Source organism: Notamacropus eugenii, chromosome 2 (genome assembly GCF_028372415.1).
Source record: "Notamacropus eugenii isolate mMacEug1 chromosome 2, mMacEug1.pri_v2, whole genome shotgun sequence".
Taxonomy (NCBI): domain Eukaryota; kingdom Metazoa; phylum Chordata; class Mammalia; order Diprotodontia; family Macropodidae; genus Notamacropus; species Notamacropus eugenii.
In genome coordinates, this window is record NC_092873.1 from 379,029,722 (window position 1) to 379,054,863 (window position 25,142).

The window sequence follows — 25,142 nt, forward strand, 5'->3', positions numbered from 1 at the left end:
CTTTCTCGACTCCCGGCAGCATCACCTCCCCAGCTGTCTGACTCCTATATTTCTTGGGCTCCACATGTCTCCCTCATCACCCAAGCTGAGTCTTTCCCCTCAAACCTCCCCTCCTCAAATGGGGGCCCCCTGATGCCCAGGTAACGATATCAGCCTCTTCAGGACATTTCAGCTCTCCCCTCCCTAGCCCCAGCCCCAGGAACCAGATTCAGCCACCTAGAAATACCATTCTGCCCTAAGTCCAAGTTGGGAGGTTTTCTAAGAGGAAAGAGTCCACAGCCCCAAGAGTAACAAGTAGGATGGGGTTCAGACCTCAGGAAGGACTTTACATGAGGTGACCGAGGAAAAGTAAAGAGACTCTCCTTCCCTAAAGAGTTTCAGAGATAGGACTGTCAGCTAGACTTGGCTAAGAGACAGAGGATCACAGAGACTCATTACAAAATGTGACAAAACTGACAAAAATGTGAAGCCAGTGCGCCACCTAGTGCCCCTTCTGCCCCCACCCCCACCCTACTATCTAGAGATGCCAGGGAGCCTGGGAAACAAGCTCTGAGACTGTACCAAGGAGGCTACTGTGCTGGAATTGGAAGGGAGTTGTCACAGATGACGGTTGAATACAGGGGAATGGCATTAAGTGCTTCAGTTCAAGGCTGAATGTTGGAGATGAGGATAAGAGCACCAGGGATGAGGCCTAGGACAGGTGATCTCTGCAGCTTCTCCAAACCCCTATTGTCTGTGGGCACAAGTAGGGCAGTTCTGGGGTCTGTGATCCCCAGTGAGAGCCCTGCCCCTAACAGGGAACACTCCCCCCATCCCATCCCTCTACCCATGGAAACACCAAGCCCCACAGCCGCACTGCTAACAAAGGCACTTTATTGAGTTCAGTGTTGACCAAGTGTCCAAGTCAAAAGCCTGGAAGCAAGGGAGTCAGCCTCCCAACTTTATACCTACAGACAAATCTAGGTGGGCACTGGAGCCTCAGGCCCAGGCCCAGAAATGACATCCCCCAAGAACCAAACCAACCATGGCTGGAGCGAGGTAAGGGGTGTCCCCAGGAGCCCTCCAGGTACCACTGTTTCTGTCTCCCTCATACACACACATACACACACAAAGGGGTGAAGGGAGCCTTTATCCTGCCTCTCAACCAAAGAAGCCTCACCTCAGCTCCTTTCATCCCCCACACTCTTCCCTCAGCACTATACCCCCCCACACACATACACCCTTACAAGCAGAGGGAACAGCCCACTTTGGTACAACCAGCTTGGCCTCAAAGCCAACAGGGTCTCCATCCAGGAACCCCAAAGGGTGAAGAAGGCCCAAATGTATTTACACACATAAATAAACATAAGCAGTGTCAGAGGATTTTCAAGCTAAAGCAGTGTCTCCTGAGCAAGCTGGGGTTTGAGCTCTTTTCTGCTCCTACTCAGTCCCCCTACCCTGGACCTACCTAATCCTGGAAGTGGAGACAATGCCAATGCCAGAAGGAGATCCTAATGCCCCCATCCCCCCAACTTGTGTCACAGACCTCCCCCAAAATACCACAGACCTCCCCAAATATACCACACACATGCAGTGATAAAGACCAAAGGGGGCTAGGGCCCCCCATGTCTCTGATGGCTGGGCATAGCCCCTCCAGCCCTCTGCCTCAGTCCTCCTGGGAGTGTCTGGGCCTGTCCTTGGGCCCCGAGCTTCTGGGGCCCTTCTGGTATTTGTCTTTCTTCCCAGACCTGCAAGACATGGAAGGTAGGGAAAGAGGTGGGTTGATGTTAGTGCTAACCTAAGAACTAGACTGACAAGGGATCTCCCTACACCAATGAAATAATAGATCTAGACCCCAAACTCAAACCCAGATGTACGCTGACAGGAAGCTACTCCTGGAGAAGACAGCACAGAAGACCCTCATACATACAAACACGTACAAAGACTCATGGTCCAAGGAGCTGCTTTCACTGAGGAACGACCACTAGTCCCTCAGCCTAACTATAGCTTTGGTCTCCTGGTCTGAAAGGCATCAGCCTGTACTGTCGATGATGCTATGCCAAAAGAGGGATGGGGAAGGTGGGTCCCACCTTAGGTCAAGGAGAAGAGCCAGAGGCAACTAAACTTCCCCAACCTCAACTGATTTTCAGAGAGTTTGTTGGAGTCAAACCCCAAACTAGGCATTTGACCCTCTTCTAACTCCTCAAGTCCCTCCTCGGTTCTTCAGTGGACCAAGAATTCCCTAGACCAGCTCCCATGTACTGAGCCTACTTTCTGTTCCACCAAACTTCGCCCCCCTTTCCGTAGACTCCCACACCTCTTCCTCTGTGCCTTGGCCCCAAAGAAATGGCCAAAGATGAAATCCTCAAAGTCATCAACTTCATCGTCGTCTCCCGTCTCTCTGACTGCAGCCTCCTCCAGGCTGTCCTCCATGGCCTCCACAAAGTCCCAGAAGCGAAGGCGGTCATGGCGGAAGATGCCATCATCACCAAAGTAGGTAGACAGGAAGGATAGTGGTTCAGGAAGCCACTGGCCCCAGGGCAGCCGGGCCAAGTATTTCTGCAGCAACACTTCCAGCTCCTGTCTCTGAACCGGTGGCAGCTCCACACCAAACATGGCCAGGCCCTCCTGGCGCGCACACTCGGTCACACCCGAGCAGCCCTGAGGCATGCGGTACTTGCGGCCCAGCACCTTCTTCCAGGTCACCTGGGGATCATGATGGCCAGGGCCACTGCCCTTGGCCCCTTCCCTATGTGCCATGTGCGGGTGGGGCCCCTCACTCCCTCTGGTACCATCCCAACTCTTCTTGGGATGCTCCTTCATACCCCTCCATTCCCGCTTGTTCTTGCCCCCTGATTCTGCTGTGCCTAGCTTCTCTGTCTTCCCCCTCTCTATGGACTTCCTATCTCCTTTGCCCCTGAAACTCCTCTTTCCATCCTTGACAGATTCTTCCTTCTTGTGTTTCCACTTCTCTGCCTTATGGTCCCCTTGCCTGTCCTTCCATTTCTCCTTCTGACTGGACTCCTGTGGGCTCGTTAAGCGGGCTTCTCCTAGCCCCCAGGCCTCTGATGTGTTGGCCCAGGGGCTCCAGCTCTCCACTCCCTGAAGCTCTACTGCCAGCTTCCGACCCAACTCAGCCAGATCTGCCCAGTCCCTGTGCCCCAGCCCTGACTCTCGGAGACTCCTCTCCAGATCCCTCTGAACTGAGCTCAGCAGCAGCCTCTGCTTCTCTAGCTCCCTGCGCAGCATCTGGGCCTCGGCCTCCAATCGTTCTTTCTGCTCCAGGAAGCCCTGGGACTCCGCCAGCCTAGGGGCTGCCTTCCATGCGGTCTCCCCTTCACTCTGGCTATGGCAGGTGCTCTCCACTCCACTCGAGTAAGTCTCCTCAAGTTCCCCTAGGCGGCTTCGGAGCTCCTGCATCTCAGACTCCAGCACCCGCTGGGATGTTTCTCGCTGCTGCAGGGCCCCCCGGAGTCTCTCATTCTCCTCCTCCAGGCCCGGGTGTCTGTGCAGCAAGTTCTGGAGCTCTTCCTTCTGAGCCTGGAAGGGAAAGAAGATGGGGGAGGGAGCTGAGCCAGCAGGCATGACCTAATGGGAAAAGAAGGTCCCATGGAGACAAGAGCATGACAGGGGGAAGTAACCATGCCTACCCAAAAAATGACAATCTTTCCACCTCCAATTCCATCTAATCACAAGGTACAGGTTGTCCCTGTCAGAGGGAGGACCCTGCCCCATCACCTAAGCCCCAAATTCCCAGACAGGGAAGTTCTCCTCTTGACTCAGAATCACAGAATCTTAGAACTGGAGGGGACCTCAGAGATAAATTCCACAGATGAAGATACCAAGGGTCATGGGGGAAAGTGACTTACCTAAGCTTTCAGGGACAGTAAGTATAAGAGACAGGCTCCCCCAGCAAAGGTCAAGGCTTTTCCCACTCTCTCTACTTATCCTCACCATCATAATTAGCAGGATTATCCTAAGAGGTTATTCCCTTCAGTCTTTCATTTAACACGAAGTCTTCTCTACCTGCAGCTGGGCCTGAAGGAGCCGGATGTCTTGATTCTCCTTAGCCAGTTTATCCAGCAGGAGGCTCATGGACTGGAGGCTTGGGTCACTTCCAAGGGGGGAATGAGCCTGTTGCTGCAGCCTCAGTCCATCCTTGGGGACAGGAAAGCTAGGGTCACATACATATGACCAGAACTAGCCCTTTGCATCCCTCTACCCAAGTATATATACACGGGATTGAGCCTCTAGACACACATAGACACACAAACACAACCTGAATATCCTCAATGTCCTGTGATTCAGACTCTGGGGTCACCTGTGCCTCCAAATTCTCTGCTGGCCCTAGCAAACAAAGAGGAAATGTGGGTAGCTGGTCACTCACTAGCTTCCAGCCTGTACCTACCCAAATTCTACCAAACAATGAATACATACACACACACTCACTTTTCCCTCTCCTTCCCTCCTTCCTCCTAGCTCTGCAAGATCCTGTAGCCCAGGAACTCTGGTTTGAGGTTATCCTTAAACATATTTTACATACTAGAAAAGAAAGAGCTTCTCCCTTCAACCACCAGTCCCCAGACATTCATTCAGTCAGGGGAAGAGATTACAAGACATTCTCTTCCCCCTGACAACTAAGACATTCCCACTCACCAGCCTCAAGGTCAGAGAAACCACCTGGAGACAGATAGAGAGGAGTCTGGGTGAGTTCCCTCTGGCATCAAGTGGGGGTGAAGGGACAGGGAGAGGAAAAGCAGAATCAGGATAACGGCAGGAGAGAGACTGGACAACAGAGGGGCAAGGTTTGGAGAGAAGGGGAGCAGAGAAGGTAGAAAGGACCCCCGTTGCTCACCAGAGAAGAAGAGGAAGCCAAGCCCCACCAGGAGCAGAGCTCCAAGGAGACAAGTGTTCAGGGTGAGCCCTAGCTCCCCACTTCCTCCCTCATTGCTGGCCTGATCGTGCACACCCACGGAGGCCGAAGAATGAAGCAGGCTGGCCTCCCGGCCCCGACGTCTCCTCAGGCCCTCCACATCCAAGTCATCCTCACTGCTTGAGCAGCTGAATTCCTCACTAATCTGATCTGGAAGTGAGGAAAGGAGAAGAGGAAAGTTAGCTATGAGTGCAGGGACCCATGGTCAGAGGCAGAGAAAAACATAAAGTTGCAAAAACATGGAAAACAAAAAGGTAGAGAGAATAGTGGTTGTAGCCCCCTACCAAGGAGGAGTCAGTTCTAGCACTCACTGAGCCTTGGTTTCCATGTGTGCAGTATGAAAATAACAGTGACTGCCCTGCCCATCTAATAGGGTTGCGGTGAGGCTCAAAGATGAAAGCACTTTGAAAACTAGAAGCATTAAAGGTTAAGTGACTGACCCAGGGTCACACTACAGAAAGAGACCAAGCTGGGCTCAGAGCTCAGGTTTTTTGTCCTCTGCCTTCCATGGCAGATAGGAGCTGTGGGCAGGGGCTGGAGGGAGAGATGGAAGGCACTATGATCGCCATTAGGTAGAAAAGGACAGAAAAGGAGAGACGGAGGAGGGATTCTCGCCTGCTTTAGAGGACCAGGGGTCATGCTTTGGAGCGCTCAGCTCCCTGTGATCCACGATGTCTGATTCCAACTCTTCCCCTTCGGTGGCCTCTGGCTGCTCAACCTTTGTTTGTTCTTCATCTGGACTTGGGAGGTCCAAGCTCTTGTTGTTGCTTTCCAGGGACACCTGACACAGGGTAACAGCCTTGAGCATGGCTTTTGCTCCCTGGCCCCATTTTACAGAAGAGGACATAGTCTCAGAGTCACAATACGTCACTTCAGTGAGTTAGAGGTGAGACTTTAAACTAGGTCTCCCAATTCTTTTTTAAAAAACTAATTAATTAATTAGTTTTTCATTTTCAGCATTCACTTTTATAAGATGTTGAGTTCTAAATTTTCTCCCCCTCTTTCCCCTCTCCCCACCCCTCCCCAAGATGGCATGCAATCTAACATAGGCTATATATATACATGTTCCCAATCCTTTTGGCCACCTTGCCTTCCTCCATGAGGGGCCTACCTTGATGTCTGTCTCCTCTGGCAGGCAGGCACCAGGCTGGACAGGAGGATTCTTGTGAACAGTAGGCACTGTAGGAGGGAGTCAGGAAGGCTCAGAGAACACTCTCCTACTCAGCCTCCGCCATAACTCCTGGCCCCCTGTATTCCCAACAAGTCTCTCCTGCCCCAGTGTGAAGTGAGAAAAGGCCAAGAACAAGATGAACAGGGAAATCAATAGGCACCAGGGCAGGGACAGTGTGAGGCCAAGGTGACAGGTAGGAAAAGCGGGAATCCAGAAAACCGCAGTGCACCGGCTCCCTCACAGGGCCCAATTACCCTCTCCCTCCAAGGTTCCTAGAAGGTCATCCGTTGAGGTCTGTGGGGCTGCCTCAGATTCTGGACCCAGCGTCTCTACTGGCAAACAGCCCTGAAGGAAGAAGGGTAGGGGGGATGTGTATATGCATGTGTGCATGTGCGCGTGAGAGCACACACATGTGCACAGTGAAGAGGAGACATTTCCTGCTGGTAGAAGCCTCTACCCATCCTCTCCAGTGGTTTGTCTATGCACTCTGGCCTGGGACTGAGCTTAATTAGCAAGTGTCCAATACCCAGATCATGGTCTCTGCCAGACCTTGCCACACTCCTTGACCTTCCTCTTCTCTCCCTCTCTGCATTCTTTCCTTGGACAGCTTGTCCACTCCCTGAACTTCCACTATCATCTCTACCCCAAGGCTTCTCCCATCTCCATATTTCTCCCCAGCACCCCAGTCCTCCAGCTTGCTAGTAGCGTGACAAGGACAGTCGTAGCTCTGTCACACTCACTGGTGTGACAGGAGGGAATTCACTTAACAAGCTCTTTGGGATTCAGTTTCTTTAGCTGTAAAACGAGATGTCTAGACCAGATGATCTCTAAAGCCATTTCTGCACTTAGCACACTCAAATTCACATTCATTATTTCTGTAAAAAGAGTTGGCCTCAGAGCCAGGAAGGTCTAGGTTCAAAGCCTGGCTGCTGACAAAGACTATAGCTGTCACCCCAGGCAAGTCATTTAGCCTCCTAATCAGTAAAATACTTCTCTTAGCCTGGAAAGTTACAGAGAAAGTGTTGTGCCGACCTACAGAGACCAAGGGAATTTCCTTATTGGGGATTTCCCTATACCAGTGAAATCACAGGTGCAGTCCCTCACCCTCTCCCTCTATTTGTGTACATATCTTGTTTCCTCAGTTCAGCTGTAAGATCCTTAAATGCCAGGACTAAGTTTTAGTTCATCCTGGGGTCTCTACAGCCTTGTGAATAATAAATATTTGTTGAATTAAATGAAAACTAAGGCCCTCCAGAATCTGTTCCCAAACTACCATTCTAAGCTTAGTCTTCCCTGAAACCCTTAGGCCTAGCTCTGGCTCCACCTACTCAACAGAACAGTCACCAGCTTGCCCAGTCCAGTGTAATCTCTGGCAGTCTGTCAGAGCAGACATCTTGCTGGATTTGGAATTCATAAGACCGCTAAAAAATACTACTTTGCTGTGTGACCATGAATAAAGAGATTTACCTCTCTGAGCCTTAATTTCTACATATGTAAGACAGATAATAATAATGACATTCTAGGGTCTACTCCACAGGGCTGTTACCAGGCTCAAATCAGACGATGGATAAAGTGCATTGCAAACTGTCAAGTATCACATGAATGTCAATCACCCGTCTTTCCCTCCAATCTTGTAGCACTAATTTTCTATACCAGTCATTTGGCCCTTATCGTGTACGTAGTGGCAGTATAGACCACCTGAGCTTGGGATATAAGTTTTTCCACCTGGGATGTTAAGCAAAAATGTATTTTACCCAATTAGCCACACCAGTGACATAGTGGGAAGTAGAGCTTAACCACCACCCAGACGCTACTCTTGGGTAACCAAGCCTCACAGTGGGCACACCAAAGATCTCAAATCTGACTCAGGGGTCCTCTGGTGTGGGGAATGAGAGGAATTCCTTCTGGAACATCCCTGACATTTGGCCATCCAGTCCTTTCTTAAGGAGCTCTACTAGTAGCTGTTATTGAAGCCAAAGGTGGAAAGAGAGTTTGACTCAGAGCTGGGAGAGCCAGGGGCTCAAAGCCCTGTTCCCAGACTCCAAATACAACACTTGTCCCACAGCACTAGCCTCCAGGGGGACGTTCTGAGGATAGTGCTTGGTAAACCTGAAACCATGAGACAAACAAACTACTATTACTACCACCAGAGCATAGCACTGGTATTATTATCAATTATATCATTCATTAATCTGGACACTGAAGGTAGGGATTTCCGATCTGGTGGCCTAGTAATGAGAAACTTTGCCCCCTCCCCTGCCCCCCTTCCCCCGTCCCCCATCCCAGTCCTAGTCCTATTCTGTGCTACTTTTGTGACAGCATTTTCTTCTCTCTCTCCACCTTAGGCTGGGGGACCTAGAAGCCCCCAGAAGGCAGGCAGGGTCTGTGCTAGGTTCTCCTCGATGTAGCTGGCAGTTTCGAGCTCACCGCTTTAGCTAAAGAGGAGATGCTCAGGATATGGCACAACTGCTGATGTTGGAGCATCTGTCTGAGCACATCCACTGTCTTTTTTTATTGTTATTACTGTTTTACTGTTATTTCTTTATCACTGGTGCAGTGACTTGCACATGGTAACAAATGTTTGTAGTGCTGATTTGAATTGCCTCCCTCCTCAGTGAGTCTGCTCCATTCTCTGATTCCCCTTACTTGGTGGTTCAGAAGTATATGGCAAACCCCAGCCCTCCCTCTTTGCTACCTCCAATAGCAAACCTCCTGGTTGCTTTCCACAGTATCCAAATCTACACCAAGGAAGCAGGGGAAATAGTGGGTTCAGAGCTCACATCTGGAAATCCTCCAAGGTTTTCATGTTTCCTAAGGCTCCTCTCTCCCTTTCCCCTTCCACTACCATCCTGACTTCACTTTTCCATCTGGGCAAACCTGCTATTTCCACCTATGGTTTACCTATTCCCCACAGAAGGGGCCATTCCAACCCTCCAGAGACACCTTCTAGTCTGCTCTTCTCATCATACTCTGCACTAGACTTCTTCAAGGAAGCCTTTCCAGACTAATGCTTCTGGCTCCCTTCATCCTCTCTGCTTCCTAAGCACTGATAACTAGGCCTCCTGTCTGGCCACCTTTATCTTTTTGTCCCTAGGTCTGGGTCAGCATCCTTGGGGGTGAGGAGTGGGGTACTAGATTGTCTCCATCAAACTGAGAACTCTTGGTGGATAAGGACTTGGCTTCTTTCTTCTTCTGCCCCCCCCCACCCCCTACCCCTCCAGGAGTACCCAAGGTTGCTGAAAGACACTCAGAATGGAAGAGGGATAGACTGAATGAAATTAAAGTCTCTGGGAATCCCTTCCCCATCACAGACATATTCTGGTTCTCCCATGAAGTCCCCAGCCTCTTCCCTTCTTACCTCTGAGCCAGCAATCACCCAGCTATTATCCGACTCCGGGCTGGAGGACTCCATAGCTGTTCTCACCCCTGGGGACCTCAACAGACACCACCTGCTGAGAAAAGTGCTGAGAAATGGGATCTTCTCTTAGACATTGCCTCAGGAGCAAGGGGAGAAGACCTAGGGGGAAGGGAAGAGAAGTGCAGCAGAATGCAAGGTCCAGCATCAAAGACCCTGCTCCAGTATGGGTCCTTCTAAGGTCAAAGCTACCAACTTGTGGGCATCATTTGACTTGTAAATGAGTATCTGCAAATGTTCACAAAAGAATATGCCTCTTCTAGGGATTGGCTAGCCTGCAGGAATGAAGAATGACCTTGAAAGGACACAGAATTTCACAGCTAGGATCATTTAGTTTCAATTGGGCCTCATTTTTACTGCTGAAACTGTAGCCTAGGGAGACTGGGGGAGTGACTCACCGAGGGTCATGCTTAGTGACAGAGCTGGAATTAAGAACCCAGGTTTCCTGACTCCTGGGCAGTACTTTTTTCACTGAGCCAAATTTTCTCTCCTTATCTCTCCTCCCCAGCTTCTCCCCAACCAGTAACATAATTAGGAGGAAAAGGCAACATGGTGCAGCAGAGAGGGCCCTGGCTTCACAGGCAGGGACCTGGTTTTGCATACTGACTGCTACTTACTACTTTGGCCTCGGCCTACTCATCTGTAAAGGGAAGGGGTTAGCCTAAGACATCTCTAAGGTCCCTCCTAGCTCCAAATCTTCTCTCCAAGTAGTACCCCATGCTTTCATGCTATCTCTCCCAGTCAACCCTCCCTTTTAATGGGGATCTCATGTAACCTACATCAGACAGAGACCCTCCAGAAGGGAAAATTCTTATTACCCCTTCAGCATTGCTTCCTCCTCCAATCCCCCCTCCACACTCCCACACTCTACTCCTCCCCTCAAAGCTGTGGGAATTTAGTGAACCACACTAACTCCATCTTGTGACTCAATTCTGGAGCTAGTTCAGTTCCTTTCCTATTCAATTATGATCTAACCAACTTCTGTCTTGTGAGAAAACTTTATTCAGTTGTGGGGATTGTGAGAAAACCTTATTGCACTGCTCAAATCTAGTCCTCCAAGGCTCTTTTACCTGCCGGTTAGAGATCCTTAACCAAGGACCTAGGTTATTACGATGGGAAACCCAGTCAGATCCAAAGATTGATGCAAGAAGTTTTCTCACAATTATATGTCTCAAGCAATCCACATGTATAAACCGAAATCCAGTCTATATTGGTTAATCAGTTACTGTTTCCATGTTCCTTTGATTGAATACAGACACTTGGTGGGGGGGAGTTCTTGATCCAGAACTGGGAGGAACCAGAGAGTTCATTGAGTAAAACCCTCTCATTTTACAGATCAGAAACCTGGGGCCCAGAAAAACAGAAACTTATCCAAGGTCTCAGGTATGGCCTTTTGACTGAGTCCAAGTTTTACAGAACAAATTGTTTTGTTAAGGGGATTTGTTCTGTGAAGTTTGGATTCAAAGGGCTGTACTTGAGGACCTTAAGGGTCACATGTGTCCTTGAGGACAAAGGTTCCCCACCCCTGCCCTAATCCTTCCTCCAATTAGAAATCAGATTCTTATTGTTATCTTTTGAATGCATAAAAATCTGTCTCCCTCTATCTATATTCAGGGGTCCAAGCTGAGGCGGTCTAGTCCTGATTTGTTATGCAATTAGCATACACTGCTTAATAAATTGATAGGCTTGGAAGCTGGAACCTATTTTCCTCAGTTATTTTATCTTTCACCTTCCATGTTGCCAGGCACAGAGATTTTACCCCATTCCCTTGGCCAGGAGTCACTTCAATTCCTCAATCTTGTAGCTACAGGGGAAATATCTTTCTTCAGTCTTCCTTTCCTCCAGAGGCCAGCTTTCTAGCTTCACTAAACAGTAACAGTTTCTCTTTTATCTAGGAACCCTGAGGGTCTTCCCCTCCCACTTTGATTTTTTTTTTTAAATTAAAAGGCTCCATCCACTGACTAATTACTTAAAGAAGCTTATTCATTGAATGGGTGTATCTCACTCAAAGTGAGAATGTGGTAAGACCTTAGAGCCTGAAAGGGCCAGGGTCTCCCATTGCATCCTCGGCCATCTCCAGTCTTCCTGAAGAATATCAGGCCGCTGGACCCAGATGGCTCAGGAGGAGAAAGTGAGGCTGGTGACCTGCACAGACCTCCCTCACTCAAATCAAAGTCAACTGCAAGTCATGTCATCATCTTGATGTCATGATCCTCTTCCAGAATGAAGGACAAACACAACTTCACAATGCATTCCCTTATTATCACCAAACTCCACCTCCCCCTAACGCAGAGCAGTGTAAAAAGGGCAAGTTCAAATCCTAGCTCTGCACAAACTGAGTGGCCATGGGCAAATAATGACTCTTTCTGAACTTCAGTTTCCTTAACTGAAAATTGGGAATCATGAGAAAAGTGCTCGATAAATCATGAAATGCTATATACGGGAGTTCATGTTGTTGGTGCTGCTGTTCAGTCATTTTCAGTCATGTCCAATTCTTGGTGACCCCATGTGGGCTTTTCTTGACAAAGATACTGAAGTGGTTTGCCATTTCCTTCTCCAGCTCATTTGACAGATAAGTAAACTGTGGCAAACTGGGTTAAGTGGCTTGCTCAGGGTTTCACAGAGCAAGTAAATGTCTGATGCTGAACTTGAATTCAGGTCTTCCTGACTTCAAGTCCAGAGCTCTATCCACTGAGTCATCTAGCTGCCCACTGAGCTAAATTAGAGGTGAAGGGTAGGGCAAATTTGGACAAAGTAGTCTTGTACCCTAAGCCAGGTTTGAAAATTGTACTCCCTTTAGGCTACCATCTACCACAGGATTTGAACTTTTGCTGTAATGCATGTGGCTTAGAGTCATTAATCCCTTAACTGGAAGAGATCTCAGAGACTACCTAAGCCAGGCCCCTCATTTTTTACAGATGAGGAAACTGAGGACCCCCAGAAATTTGTCTAAGATTTTAGAGGAAGAAAAGAGAAGACTGGGATCTAGGTCTTCCAACTCCAAATCCAGTACTTATCACAAAATAAGTACCTGCAGGGCATAAAGCCAAGAACACAGTCTGGAGAATGGATGATATGACCCTGGGCAACATCAGTGGAAGAGAAATGGTGGCACTATTAAAGATTCCTGAAACTACAACAGGAGAGACTAAAAACTAGAGCCTCAACACCCAAATGACTTCACTACAAAAAGACTTTTGGCTAAAGGGAACAAAAGTACAACAATTTCACCTTTAAAAGCAACAAATGCTTTCAATTCCACTGCCCCCATGTCTGAGCAGGTTTAGGACCTACATGGAGACAGATGGATGGTGGCTAGAATTTCTCAGAATTCAGTCCAGAGTCACTAGACACTTACAGATCTGCCTTCAGCTACATGTGCCTATATTCTCCCTTCCCACTCCTCCTCTAGGTCCTGGCTTAGTCAATTAGACCCTTTTTCATGCATTTTCAATCTCTCCCTTTCTAGTGGCTCTTTCCCACATGCCTACAAACATAACAAGGTTCCCCTAATCTTAAAAAAGCCTTTGTTCAGTCTTTCAAACCCATCTAACTACTATGTCATTTCTTTCTGATAGAACCCACCCTTTCACTGCCAGAATTCTGCAAAAAGTCATTTATAGTGGAGACTTCTACTTCACTCCCATCACTTCACTTAAATTCCTCTCAGGTCATCAGTGACTTCCTTATCACCAAGTCCAATGAACAGTTCATATCCTTCTTGACCTCTCTGCAGTTTTTTGAAACTGACCACTCCTTTGCTATTAAACATTCCTGCTTCTCTGTTTCAGACATTCCACACTTCTCCTGTTTTTCTTCCTAACATGATAACTACTCCAGTTCCATAGTGCTCCTGTCTTCGTACCTACCCTTTGAAGTAGGTGATCACCAACATTTGGTCCCCATCCCTCTTCTCTTTTTTCTCTACAGCGAATACCAATCTCATTTGTTACCATGGTTTTGGCTATCACCCCTATACAAATGACTTCCATATTTATCCCCTTCTAACCCTCAGCTCTCTTCTGAGTTCCAGGCTTACATCTCCAACTGCTTACCAGAGCTAGTTGATTTCTTACGTACTCCTCTGCTCAAGGCACAACCCTCCTATGGCATAGGTCCAGTACTCTCACCATCCTGGTCACTCACTCAGACGTCCATACTACAGTGTGTCATGGTCCGTCGTCAATGAAACAAACATCATGGTCCAACAGGGCAGAGTAGAACAGAACTATCTCTTCCCTTGTCTGAACATGATTGTTTCCATTAAACCTAAATTCAGGTTGCACAGTTAGGTGGCACAGTGGACAGAGCACTGGGTCTAGAGTCAGAAAGACCTGACTTCAAATCCAGCCTCAGACACTTACTAATTGCGTGACCCTGGGCAAGTCACTTAACCCTGTTTGCCTCAGGTTACTCATCCATAAAATAAGCTGAAGAAAATGGCAAACCACTCCAGTATCTTTGCCAAAAAAAACCTCAAATGGAGTCACTAAGAGTCAGACACGACTGAGGATGACAAATTCAGATTAGATTTTTTTTTTTTGCCTGCCATATCACACTGTTGATTCATATTGAGCTAATAGCCTTCTAAAATAGTATTTGGAAAGTGCTTAGCATAGTACCTGCCACAGGATAGGGGCTATATAAATGTTTATTCCCTTTCCTTCCCCTTCCCCTAAAATCCCCCCAGTTCATTTTCATACTAATTGTTGGTTAGGCAAAATTCTGTCATGGTATACTTATACAGCTGATATTTTTTTAACCCAGGTAAAACTTAACATTTACCCACATCAAATTCCATCATCAGAGATTAGGCTATCCTTCTAGTCTGTTCCAAACCTTCAGGATACTAATTCTGCCATGTGCATGCTTGCTATCACTTTCCAACTCTTATGAATGTTTGAAGAGCACACGATTTATACCACTGTCCAAGTCACCAATAAAAAATGTTGAACAACATACCACCAAGCATGGATTGCTGGGGCACTCTACTGGAGACCACCTTCCAAATCTCAATCTTCCATGTTCAAAACTGAGATTGTAACTTTGCTCTCTGGCCCTTGCTGCCTCCCCTCCTATATACCCTATTGACTCTTCCATCATAAAGTCTGTCCAATCTGTACTGGTCTTTTCATTCTCAACATCATCTCCTCAACTGCAACAGCCTCCAAAGGTGACTGGCTGCCTCTCTTCTCCTCCATTCTTCACACAGGTACGAGATTAATTTCCCTTATACACAAATATTATGTGACTCCCTGGCTCAAAATCCTCCAACTGTTGACCAAATAAATTTCATTCTTTAACCTGGCCTTCAAAGGCATCTCATTAATAGAATGCCAATTACTTAAAGGCAGGAGCTATCTAGTTTTTGTCTTTTCCATAAATTGTAGTGCACTGTATACAATAGGCACTTAATAATATTATCCAAACTGAACTGAAGGCTTTAAAATATAGTTATCTCATGCCTTTCCTCCCCTTCACATACTCCAAATTCTAAGCTGAATTCTTCAGATCCTTTTCTTCCCTTCCTCCATGAAGATGTTTATGTGATGCTCTTTAGGCCAGCAATGCCATCACCCTTTCCCATCTCTGCCTACCTACTGAAATCCTACTCACTCCTTAAGGTTCAGCTCAAATGCCATCTCTTCTACAAAGTCTTCTCTAATGCCTGTCTTTCCTCCTACCTCCCCAGACTTCACATGGCAACTTACACAAGTTCCATATTACAAAATAATACATGTTGTATGTCCTGCCCTACTACTGATGGAAGCAGGGGCTTCATCTGAGCCTTGCATCTCTCCAGGACAACACAGTGTTTTGCACAGTGTTGTATCATATAAGCATTTTGTGAAACGAATCCCTATCTCTTTCTTACACCTCAAGGCTCTCTTTTATATCTGCCAGCCAGCTGCTACAGGCCTCTTAGTTACTAGGTAAGATTGTTGACAAGCAGTAACAGGAAGGAAGTGAAGTCACCATGGGTAAAGTCTCTGTTTACTCCTCATTCTGGTACAGCATGCTCAAGTCCCCTGCAACGGCCACCATCACAATCAAGGTGATGTCAGGCCCACTGTCACCATAGGGATGAGGGCTAGTATTTAGGTCACAGAGACCCTGGGGAGACCCAGACAAGAAAAGGGCTCATCCTCAAACCTCCTGGGTTCCCAGGACCCTGACATATCTTAGAGTAGCTTTCTGGGGTCCCTGGGGTTCCCTTCTGTGCCAGCATCTTAAGGAAAGTTCCTTTCTCTCTTTGGGTATGTTTCTTCATCTGTAAAATCTCAAAGGTCCCTGAGAGCTTCAAATTCTATGATCTAAGTTTCTTCTACTGTCTAACCTTTAGGACAGCATGATAAAAATTCAAAGAGCCCTGAATTTGAAGTTGGAAAGACTTGTGTTCAAATGCCACTAATAGCCATATATGAGACTCAGTTTCATCATTTGTAAAATGGGGATAATACTTTGCTGCAACTACTTTGCTGAATTACAGGGAGGATAAAATGAAACAAAATGCTCTTCAAACCTTAAAGAGCTATGTGTCAACTATGAGTATAATCAAACCTCCTTTTCTTCCCAGTTCTAACTTCGAACAGGATTTCTAGTTATAAAGACCTCAAGAACCCAGAGGTTATCCTGTACTTGTACCTAACAAAAATCCTCATTTTCTTCCTTCCCTCTGACTCATGTAATACCGCTCTCTCTCTCTCCTCTGTCTCTCACTGCTTTAAGGTTTGCAAAGGGCTTTACAAAATACTGCCTAGTTCAAACTCCTAACCCCAGGACATAGGTGCTATTATTACATTCTATTACTACTTTACAAATGAGGAAACTGGGGCAGAAATCAGTGAGATGACTTGCCCAAGCAGGGTCACCCAGGTAACAGGTCATCTTGTTAGGGAGGGGTGGACGCCGCGGGAGTGTCTCCGACAAGACACCGAAGAGGCCGTTTCCAGACGAAGCCGGGCACGGCAGCCGGGGCCAGCGCAGGCAGACCGCGCTAGCGCCCCGGCTGGCGGCGTCACCTGTGAGCCCTGTCAATCTCCCCATCCCCGGATCCTCCAGCCGGGCGGACTTCACTCTCCCCACCCCGCCCCCCGGGAAGACTGGGAGGAGGGCAGTTGGGGGGGCAGACCCCGCCCCTCCCGATGAGCCCGCCGGGCCCCCGATTCCTCCCCGCCCCTCGCTCCCCAGCCAGGGTACACTACCTCTCCCGGCTCCGTGGTGGCCTCGGTCCTCGATCTGCTCGCTGCCGGATCCCCGGGTTTCCGACCTCTAGTGGAGGGAGAGGCACGTGACACCCCAAAAACCAATGAGGAAGCTGCTCCCCGGCCGTGGTAAAAAACTTTGGACCAATGAGACAGGGAGGCGAGGCGGTGGGGCCGCGAGGCCCGGACTCCCGCGGTCAGGTCGGCGTAGAGAGGAAGGCCTCGCGCGCCACTCCCACCCTCACCGCCCACCCCCGCGTCCGTCCGACCTGGGGCCTCGGGGTCCACAGAACATGGCCGCTTCCGGAGCCGAGCCCCAAGCAGGCCTTGACGCCAACCTGCCCCGGACGGACTGGGGCAGCTGCGGCAAGATGGGCGGGGGGGAGGGGGAGCGTGCGCTCCTGCCGCGTCCCCCTCCCTCCTCCCGTCGCCCCCGGGGCCTCGGCGTCCTAACCCTGGCTCGAGGCCCAGCCCCGGGAATGAGCCCAGAAAGGAAACTCGCGGTCCATTTCTCACGACCTGCTCAGGCGGGGAAGGGGCAGGCCTCCTGCGGCAACCCTCGCAGTCCAGCCTCTAGCCCGTGCCCCCTCCAACCAGGCTGTCAGTCGCTTTCCATGACTGGTACAGACCAGTGTCCAGCTCTTGGGGCAGGCACCCAATCAGTGTGAAAAAAAATCAGTCGATTCCCACTTGTTCCCCGGGGAGTGGGCAAAGGCACACAGGGGACAGTAAAGTTCCTCAATAAGATTTGAGGCCTCCACCAGACATCCCACCCACCACTCTCCCAAGCACAAGTCGGGGATTCCACATGGTTTTTCAAGTCACTTTATAAATCCAACATACAAAAAGACCAAAGGCCCCCCAACGCCGATCCATCTTGGCCTGCTCCACCCTACTCTCAGCGGATGGAGGGGGTGGTGCTTTACAAAACAGGGGAAAGAAGAAAATGGAAGGGAAACGCACAAAAATAGGCATAGATAATGGGGACGCCAGAGGCAAACCAAAACCTAACAAAATTTAACTGTGGCTGTCCATCCGTCTGTGCTCAGTTACTTCTCATGTTTTCATCGTTCTTTTTCTCCAGGGGAAAAGGGAGAGGAACACAGGTCCACTCTCTTCAGGAATTAAGAGCTTCGAATATTAGCAGAACAGACAAGAAACTTAGATGCCCGGTCCCCTGCCTTGGAGTTCTCTTCTCCAAGCTGCTAGGGTGCCTGGCTGCAGAAAGGACTGGGGCATCTGGTTAAGAAAGCAGACGTGAAAGGCATCTTGGCCCTTTTCCATCATTCTCTCCTCAACTAAAGGACTGAGTACCCACAGTTAGAGGCTGTTAATTCCTTCCAGATGACTAAATATGCAAGCTGAGGGTTTCATTTGGGTACTCACATACCTCTGGAACCGGAGTGGGCTAACCAGAAAGGCTCTATGCTGGGCAGTCATCTGTCTTCATCAACCAAGTGGCTTTATCAACAGAGAAAATACACTGTAAAGGGCTGATGAGAATCAGATTTTAAACTGCTGGGTCACTATTAAGCCTTGGGACATGCTGAGGGGCTGGGGAGTGAGATTTCTTCCCTTCCCCTTCTCTCATAAGGACCCTGCCCCATTCCAATAGGTAAGATGAAATCTTCCCTTTTATCCTATAAGAACACCTGAAATCAATGACTGAGAAAATTGTTGGGGTTTCTAATTATTTTCTTAGGTTCTCAGCACAGTGAAGACACAGGAGCTATAGGTAAGAGGGCAGATTTGATAAAGTAGTTTAGGATAATGTAGCTGAGATGTACAAAGTCCTGGGGGTTAGGAAGCATGACATGGACCAGGAGATGAATAGACTGAAGCTGGGGAGGGAGGGACCTGTGACTTTGGTATGAGGAGGGGACTGACTCAAGAACATCATCTCTCAACCATTCTGATCCTGCTACCACCAAAATCTCCAGGAATGTTACGGGTCAGACCTTCATCTAGCTTCCTCAAAGCCTTTTGGTTCCAGAGGAGGGAGGTCAGTGGAAAAGGGGACAGTTAAAAATAATGGATGACCCCTACCAACTGGTTCCACTCATCATCTAATACTGTCTTCTGCATTGGGCTAAAACCCATTGGTAGGCCACTGAAGGAATGAGGGAAAACCCTGACAATTACCTCTGGCCAGAGGGGAAAAACATTCAGGAGTTTATCCCTAAGAGTGAGGCTAGGTACGAGTGTTAGGCACAGATACTAGAAGGCATCTGACACCAGCAAAGAAATGCAGCCCCTAATCAATAATGTCCACTCATATTCTACCCCTCTATATCCTTTCCTCTTTAAGATACCCTGGACAATCAGAGAATGGTACTGATCACTGGGGCTTTGGCCTCCCAGGGGATTCTTTCTTAGCCCTTCAGGGGCAGGTTCCAAGGAGAGAGATCTAAGCATTCTCTTGCCCAGGAAATCCCTTCTCCTATTCCCAGGAGTCACTGTGCCTCCTCCCAGCCTGAGTGCGGAGCTGGGACCAAGAGCCACAAGAGGAGAAAGGTCCATGGTCCTCAAGGAGATTGCTTGGTCCCACACCGAATGTGCCCAATTCACCCATCATTGGCAGCCACTAGTTGTCCCATGCCCTCTCGGATGTAGACTGACTGGATCTCCTTGGTCTTGAGGCAGAAATCACAGGCCCAGACAGCTGAAGCTTCAGTGGTCAGCAGCCCATAGGCATTCTCTGTCATGCCAGTACACTCCCGATGGAACCACTTCTGACATGATGCCTCACATAAAATGGCGTCCTGGTCATCATTCACTTCACTTCGGCATGCCCCACATGGGTATACCAAGCCTGGAGGGGGTTGGTGCCCTGATGTCCCACCTGTCTTATTTGGAGGTGCCAAGCTATTGGCATCTGGGGTGCCTCCACCCCGACCACCACTGTTCTGGGGAAAACTGGGTTGGTTGCCATTGACAGCAGCAGCAGGTGAGCCTGAATGAGGCTCCTGTGGGAAGGCAGTCGCTGCAGGAGGGTTTAGGGGCTTTCCTCCATCCTCTCCCCCAGGCCCAGGGAAGCCAGGGTCAGGACCAGGGAAGGGGCTCGTGTTGGGAGGCAGACTTGGGAGTCCTTGACCAGGCCGCTGAAGGGGTGAGGGCCCAAAGGGAGCACCTGGCTGGGCAAATCGTTGGGGAAGGGAAGGAGGGCCCAGCTCCCCTCTGGGTGGCTGCCCCATAGTAGGTGAAATCATGGGTCCAAACCCCCCCACAGGGCCTGGCATCATTTGTCCCCCAGGAGGGCTAAAGTTCTGGCCCAAGGGCTGGTTAAAGGGCTGACTGGGGAAGTTCATGTTACCAGGAGGTGGGTACCCAGGACCTTGAGGGGGCATACTGAAGGCAGGACCCAATGGATTTGGGGGAAAAGGAGGAGGCTGTCGTCGAAGTGGTTGAGGCCCGCCTCCACCTCCACCACCATAGCCTGGGGGCACCTGGCCAGCCATGCCCCCTTGGACTCGGAATCCACCAAAGGGCACAGGGCTACCAAGGAATGGAGGAGCTGCTCCCCCAACCTTGGGGGCCCCAAAGTCATCCTCAAATGGGTTAGATGCCACCAGGTGATCCACCATGGGGGTCGGGGGTGGTGCAAACTCCGTCAGGTGTGAGTATGCAGGGCCCTGGGAAGGGGAAGGACAAAGAAGGGGAGGGGGTGTTACAGGTGAAAGAACAGAGGAAACCGAAGACTTGGAGAAGAGGAAGAGAGATCCAGAAATACAATTCATTTACAACAGAAGGGAACAAGGGATGGTGGGAACAACAGAGAAAATCTGTAGACTGTGAAAGATCCTGGGTGTTGACAAAGCCTGACCAAAAGAGGAACCTTCTGTCAAACCATGTCTCTTAGCTCACTCATACCATAGGATTTAGAGTGGGAAGGGACTTTTAAATAATCAAACCCAACCCACTTCAGGGTAAGATTAAAGAGGTAGTGAATGGACCAAGAAGAGATCTATTGAAATAGAACCAATAGGAACTCCTCCACCTCTTCTCTTCCTATACCTGGTTCAAGGAATAGATGGGAACACTAAAGTTTAAAAGTAGGATAGGCATATGAGAACCAGGATCTTGGCATCTCTAAGGCTAATGAGAAAAGATCACCACCCCACCTAATATGCAACATTCACCTGAGTATTTGACTTGCGCCGTTTCTTTTCTGGGCTCTTCATTTGCAGACCTGGGAGAAGGAAAGAATGGTTGAGGAGGACAAGTTTCCAAAACATGGGCAATCTAGGCCTTCCAAACTCCCTTCCACAAAGCCATGAATCTCCTCTGCCACCTCCATTATCTAATCATCTTCCCTCAATGCTGTATGGTCTATGCTCCCAATCCAAGCCTAGCTCTTCTCCCAACTCCCATTCAATTTGGGTTGCCAGGCTGAAGAATGCAAGGGACGAATGAATGAAGAGAAGGAAAAATTCCAGGCTTAGTCTGGGATTTAAAGGAGTGGTTCAGAGCTTCAGTCTAGGACTCCCCAGATTCTTGACCGCCCCAGTCTAAGACTAAGGATCTGGCTAGAGTTCTCTAGGAGCCTAGCACGCATTTCAGATTGGTCTCAATCGAGGGCCTCCTCACCTTTAGAAGTAGGTTGACAAAAATGACCTTAGAAAACTTGCTGGACCCACAGCCAGCCCATCCTCTCAGCTCCCTAAACACAGAGGGTAGCATCTTCTATAAATCCAGATGCCTCTGTACCCACTGACTATCCTGTCCCCTTGCAGTGCTCTGTCCCACCCCCTCACCTCTTCCTTTTAGTTTCCCTGACTTCCTTTGAGATTCAGCTCAACCATACCCAATGAATACATGGTCAAAGAATATGAAACAGGTAGTTTTCCTAAGAAATCAAAGCTATCTATAATCATATGAAAAAATGCTCAAAATCACTATTGATTAGAGAAATGCAAATTAAAACATCTGGGAGGTACCACCTCATGCCTATCAAATTGATTAACATGATGGAAAAGGAAAATGACAAATGCTGGAGAGGACACAGAAAAACAGGAACACTAATGCTCTCTTGGTGGATTTGTGAACTGGTCCAACCATTCTGGAAGATAATTTGGACCTATGTCAAAAGGGCTATAAAACTATGCATCCCCTTTGATACAGCAATACACTACCAGGTTTATACCCCCAAAAATCAAAGAAAAAGGAAAGGGCCTATTTGTACAAAAATAAGTATAGCAACTCTTTTTATGGTGGCACTGAATTGGAAACTGAGGGGATGCCCATCAATTAGTGAATGGCTAAACAAGTAGTGGTGTGTGATTGTGATGGTATGCTATTTTGCTGTAAGATATGAAGGGAATGGTTTCAGCAAACCCTGGGAAGACTTATATGAATTAATACAAAGAAAAATGAGCAGAACCAGAAGAACACAGGACACAATTAACAATGCTGCAAAGATGATCAACTGTGGAAAACTTAGCTACTTGGAACAAGTCAATGCTCCATGACAATTCCAAAGGACCCATGATAAAAAATGTCATCCACCTCCAGAGAGGGAACTTATGAACTCTGAGTGCAGATTGAAGTATCTTTTTCTCACTCTATTTTTCTTACTTTTCCCCCCACGACATGGCTAATGTGGAAATAATGTTTTGCATGACTTCATATGGGTATCGTATTTCCTGCCTTCTCAAAGGTTGGGGGAGGGAGTGGAGGGAGGAAGAGAGCTGGAACTGAAAATTAAAAAAAAAAAAAGACAGCTCAAAGCCCATCTTTGAGAAGCCTTTCCTGGATACCCCAGCTGTTAGTCCTTCCCCTTTCAGATCACCTCCCATCTACTTTGTATATACCTGATCATGTATTATCTCATCCGTTAGAATATTTACTTCTTGAAGGGAAATACTGCTTTTTGCCTTTTTCTGTATCATTCGTGGTTAGCAGAGTGTCTGGCATATATAAACCTAAAGCTTTAATAAATGCTCGTTGATGGCGTCCCTCAAACCCTGCAAATCCTTTCCTGTGACCTCTACCACCCCTACCCCCACACTTCACAGAAGCACAGAATGTGAGAATTCCAAGGGACATTAGTCATTATAAAACTGTAAAAAGAATCTCTTCTCAGTCTACGACTCCCCTAACCTTTAATGTGCCTTCCGGACTCCTCAATCTGCGAGCCCCTCACACCCAAGAGCCAGTAACTCCCACCCTAACCCGTAGACCCAAATCACCCCTCTTATGCCACTGCCCTGGAAGACCTCCTGGTCTGGAATCACCCTGGAGGCTCAGATCCCTCAGCCTGAGACCTGCAACTCCTAGACCCCACAGCGTGAGGGGCCCGTAACCCTCAGGCTGGAATCCGCACCTACCATCAGCCATTAGCCCTTAGCCTAAAGCACCCCCACCCCGGGCTCCTCTACCTGGGCCCCCCTCCTCTCCCTCCAACCCTCAGCAGCAGACCCCCTCCTTCCCACTCCTCTGAGCCTCCGCCTAAGACCCCCACTCCCTCTGCCTGGGCCCCCTCCTCTCCTTACAAGCCCCAGCCCTGGTCCCGCGCTCCCGCTCTCACCGGCTTTGCCCTGCTTTCTCCCGGTGCTGGGCGGCGCTGGCGGCGCAGCGGGGCCGCCTCCTCCCTCCAGCTTGTCAGGGGGGGGCGGCGCCGCGGCGGCCATGGGGCGGGGGCGCGGGTCAGCGGCGGCGGCGGCGGCGGCCGCCGGGACGGCGGCGGGGGGGCAAGGAGCCCCCGGCCTGCACCATCTCCCAGAGCGGGGGATCAGGGCCAGCGCAGGCCTCTGGGCGGTACCATCCTGGGCAGCACGGAGGAGGGAGCGGGGTCCCACAGCGGATAGGGAGCTCCCTCCGTACTCAACGCCCGCCCGCCAGCAGCCAGGACCGGAACCGGAACTCGGCCGGGACTCCACCACTCCGGCTTCGTGGGGAGGGGAGAAAGAGACCAACAGGCGGAAACGAGGACTCTACCATCCGCACGGAGCCCCGGGAGACGGGGACTTCAGGGAGAAGGTTCCGCCAGGCGTGAGCGTACCGCAGCGCACCGGTTTTCCAGCTGACTCTCCTTCTGGAGAGGTCAGACCCCGCCGCCTCGGTGCCCAGGGCCTGCGCGTGCGAATCCCCACCCATCCACCTCTGCCGGGGCCACCCCCAGACGCACGTCCAGGCATTGCTGCCACACTCCCATCCGCCCACCCCTCCCGGTGGTGCCACCCCCAGACACACGCACAGGCGTCACCACCACACTCACATCCTGTCAGTCGTATCCACCTACCTCTCCTAGTGACGCTACCCCCAGACGCACATCCAGGTGTCACTGTCACACTCATCCACCCACCCCTCCTAGTGACAGCTACCCCTAGACACACAGGTGTCGCTGTCACACTCATCCACCCACCCCTCCTTACGGTGCTAACCCCTAGACACACAGGTGTCGCTGTCACACTCATCCACCCACCCCTCCTAGTGACAGCTACCCCTAGACACACAGGTGTCGCTGTCACACTCATCCACCCACCCCTCCTTACGGTGCTAACCCCTAGACAGTACAGCTCTATCACCCTCACAATCATCCACCTCCCCAAGTGATGTTAACCCCCGACGTACAGCTGTATCACTCACACTCACAACCAAGTCACAAACCCATCTAGCCCACCTACAGTGGAAACGACATCCAAATATACAGCTGGGTCAGCATCACACACCCATCCACCCCTCCCAGTGATGCTACCCTCAGGCATAAAGCCATGTCACTGTCACACACACACCCACACCCCCTACAGTGACACTATACCCAAATACAGTCTTGTCACTATCATCCTGACACACAACTGACACTCATACTCATCGACCCTTCCTCCAGTGATACTACACCCAGACACAGTCATATCACCATCCCACCAGCATTAATATCACAATCATATATACAACTATATATATATGTCACAGCCACATATGGCTCCTATACCACACCCAGACACACAACCTTGCCACTCATACCCATCCACTCTTTGTGTAGTGATATTACAGCAGACAGTTTCAACAATGATATTACACCTAGAAATAAATCCCTTCTACATGCAAATCTATTCTATCCAAGTTCTTACCCTGCATACAACCATGCCAATATCACAACATATTCAATCGTAATACACAGTCACGTCACTATCACAAATGTATTAACTTAACACCCACACTACTTTAACAATATATCCCAACCCTGACATCACTCCTACAGTAATATTCCTAAGCCCACACAATCATATCAATATCACATAACACCCCGACATCTCTCCTATATGGCCATACCACATGTAGACATGTTCAAAGCACATCAATCACATCCAAACAAGTATCAACATCTTATCTACACATCCCTTGGAGTAACAATACCCATATATCCCTCCTACAATGATAACACACACATACACCCCAATATCCCATCCGTTACCCCTCATAACACACCACAACATC

The 25,142-nt window shown here is 49.2% G+C and overlaps 2 protein-coding genes across 18 annotated transcripts; both read right to left on the reverse strand.

Moving 5' to 3' along the window:
- Window positions 1–856: 856 nt before the first annotated feature.
- PBXIP1 (PBX homeobox interacting protein 1) lies at window positions 857–23,292 on the reverse strand. Of its 17 annotated transcripts, none has more exons than XM_072647126.1 (13): window positions 23,230–23,292; window positions 20,843–20,892; window positions 16,704–16,770; window positions 9,442–9,535; window positions 6,338–6,428; window positions 6,024–6,091; window positions 5,528–5,732; window positions 4,835–5,062; window positions 4,429–4,521; window positions 4,259–4,326; window positions 4,006–4,137; window positions 2,297–3,519; window positions 857–1,727 (listed from the first exon to the last, which is right to left on the reverse strand). In XM_072647126.1, exons 4-13 carry the CDS (start codon window positions 9,493–9,495, stop codon window positions 1,646–1,648), a joined length of 2,244 nt encoding a protein of 747 aa, XP_072503227.1. In that variant the 5' UTR covers window positions 9,496–9,535; window positions 16,704–16,770; window positions 20,843–20,892; window positions 23,230–23,292; the 3' UTR covers window positions 857–1,645. The 17 variants fall into 17 exon arrangements, with proteins under 17 accessions (XP_072503227.1, XP_072503230.1, XP_072503225.1 ...); XM_072647129.1 differs by having other exon boundaries at window positions 5,528–5,693; window positions 9,442–9,547; XM_072647124.1 differs by having other exon boundaries at window positions 9,442–9,547.
- Window positions 17,513–23,599, reverse strand: PYGO2 (pygopus family PHD finger 2). The gene is made up of 3 exons (XM_072647142.1): window positions 23,230–23,599; window positions 20,843–20,892; window positions 17,513–20,335 (listed from the first exon to the last, which is right to left on the reverse strand). Exons 1-3 carry the CDS (start codon window positions 23,330–23,332, stop codon window positions 19,268–19,270), a joined length of 1,221 nt encoding a protein of 406 aa, XP_072503243.1. The 5' UTR covers window positions 23,333–23,599; the 3' UTR covers window positions 17,513–19,267.
- Window positions 23,600–25,142: the final 1,543 nt, after the last annotated feature.

Excerpts from the sequence above, each read along its gene's own strand:
- PBXIP1 (XM_072647126.1), bottom strand. The coding sequence starts at position 9,495 with ATGGAGTCCTCCAGCCCGGAGTCGGATAATAGCTGGGTGATTGCTGGC. Across the intron at positions 4,327-4,428 it reads GGAGGGAAGGAGAGGGAAAA|GGCCAGCAGAGAATTTGGAG; the intron begins GTGAGTGTGTGT and ends TTTGTTTGCTAG. Across the intron at positions 4,138-4,258 it reads AGGACATTGAGGATATTCAG|GATGGACTGAGGCTGCAGCA; the intron begins GTTGTGTTTGTG and ends CCTGTCCCCAAG.
- PYGO2 (XM_072647142.1), bottom strand. The coding sequence starts at position 23,332 with ATGGCCGCCGCGGCGCCGCCCCCCCCTGACAAGCTGGAGGGAGGAGGC. Across the intron at positions 20,893-23,229 it reads GAGAAAGCAGGGCAAAGCCG|GTCTGCAAATGAAGAGCCCA; the intron begins GTGAGAGCGGGA and ends TCCTTCTCCCAG. Across the intron at positions 20,336-20,842 it reads GGCGCAAGTCAAATACTCAG|GGCCCTGCATACTCACACCT; the intron begins GTGAATGTTGCA and ends TCCCCTTCCCAG.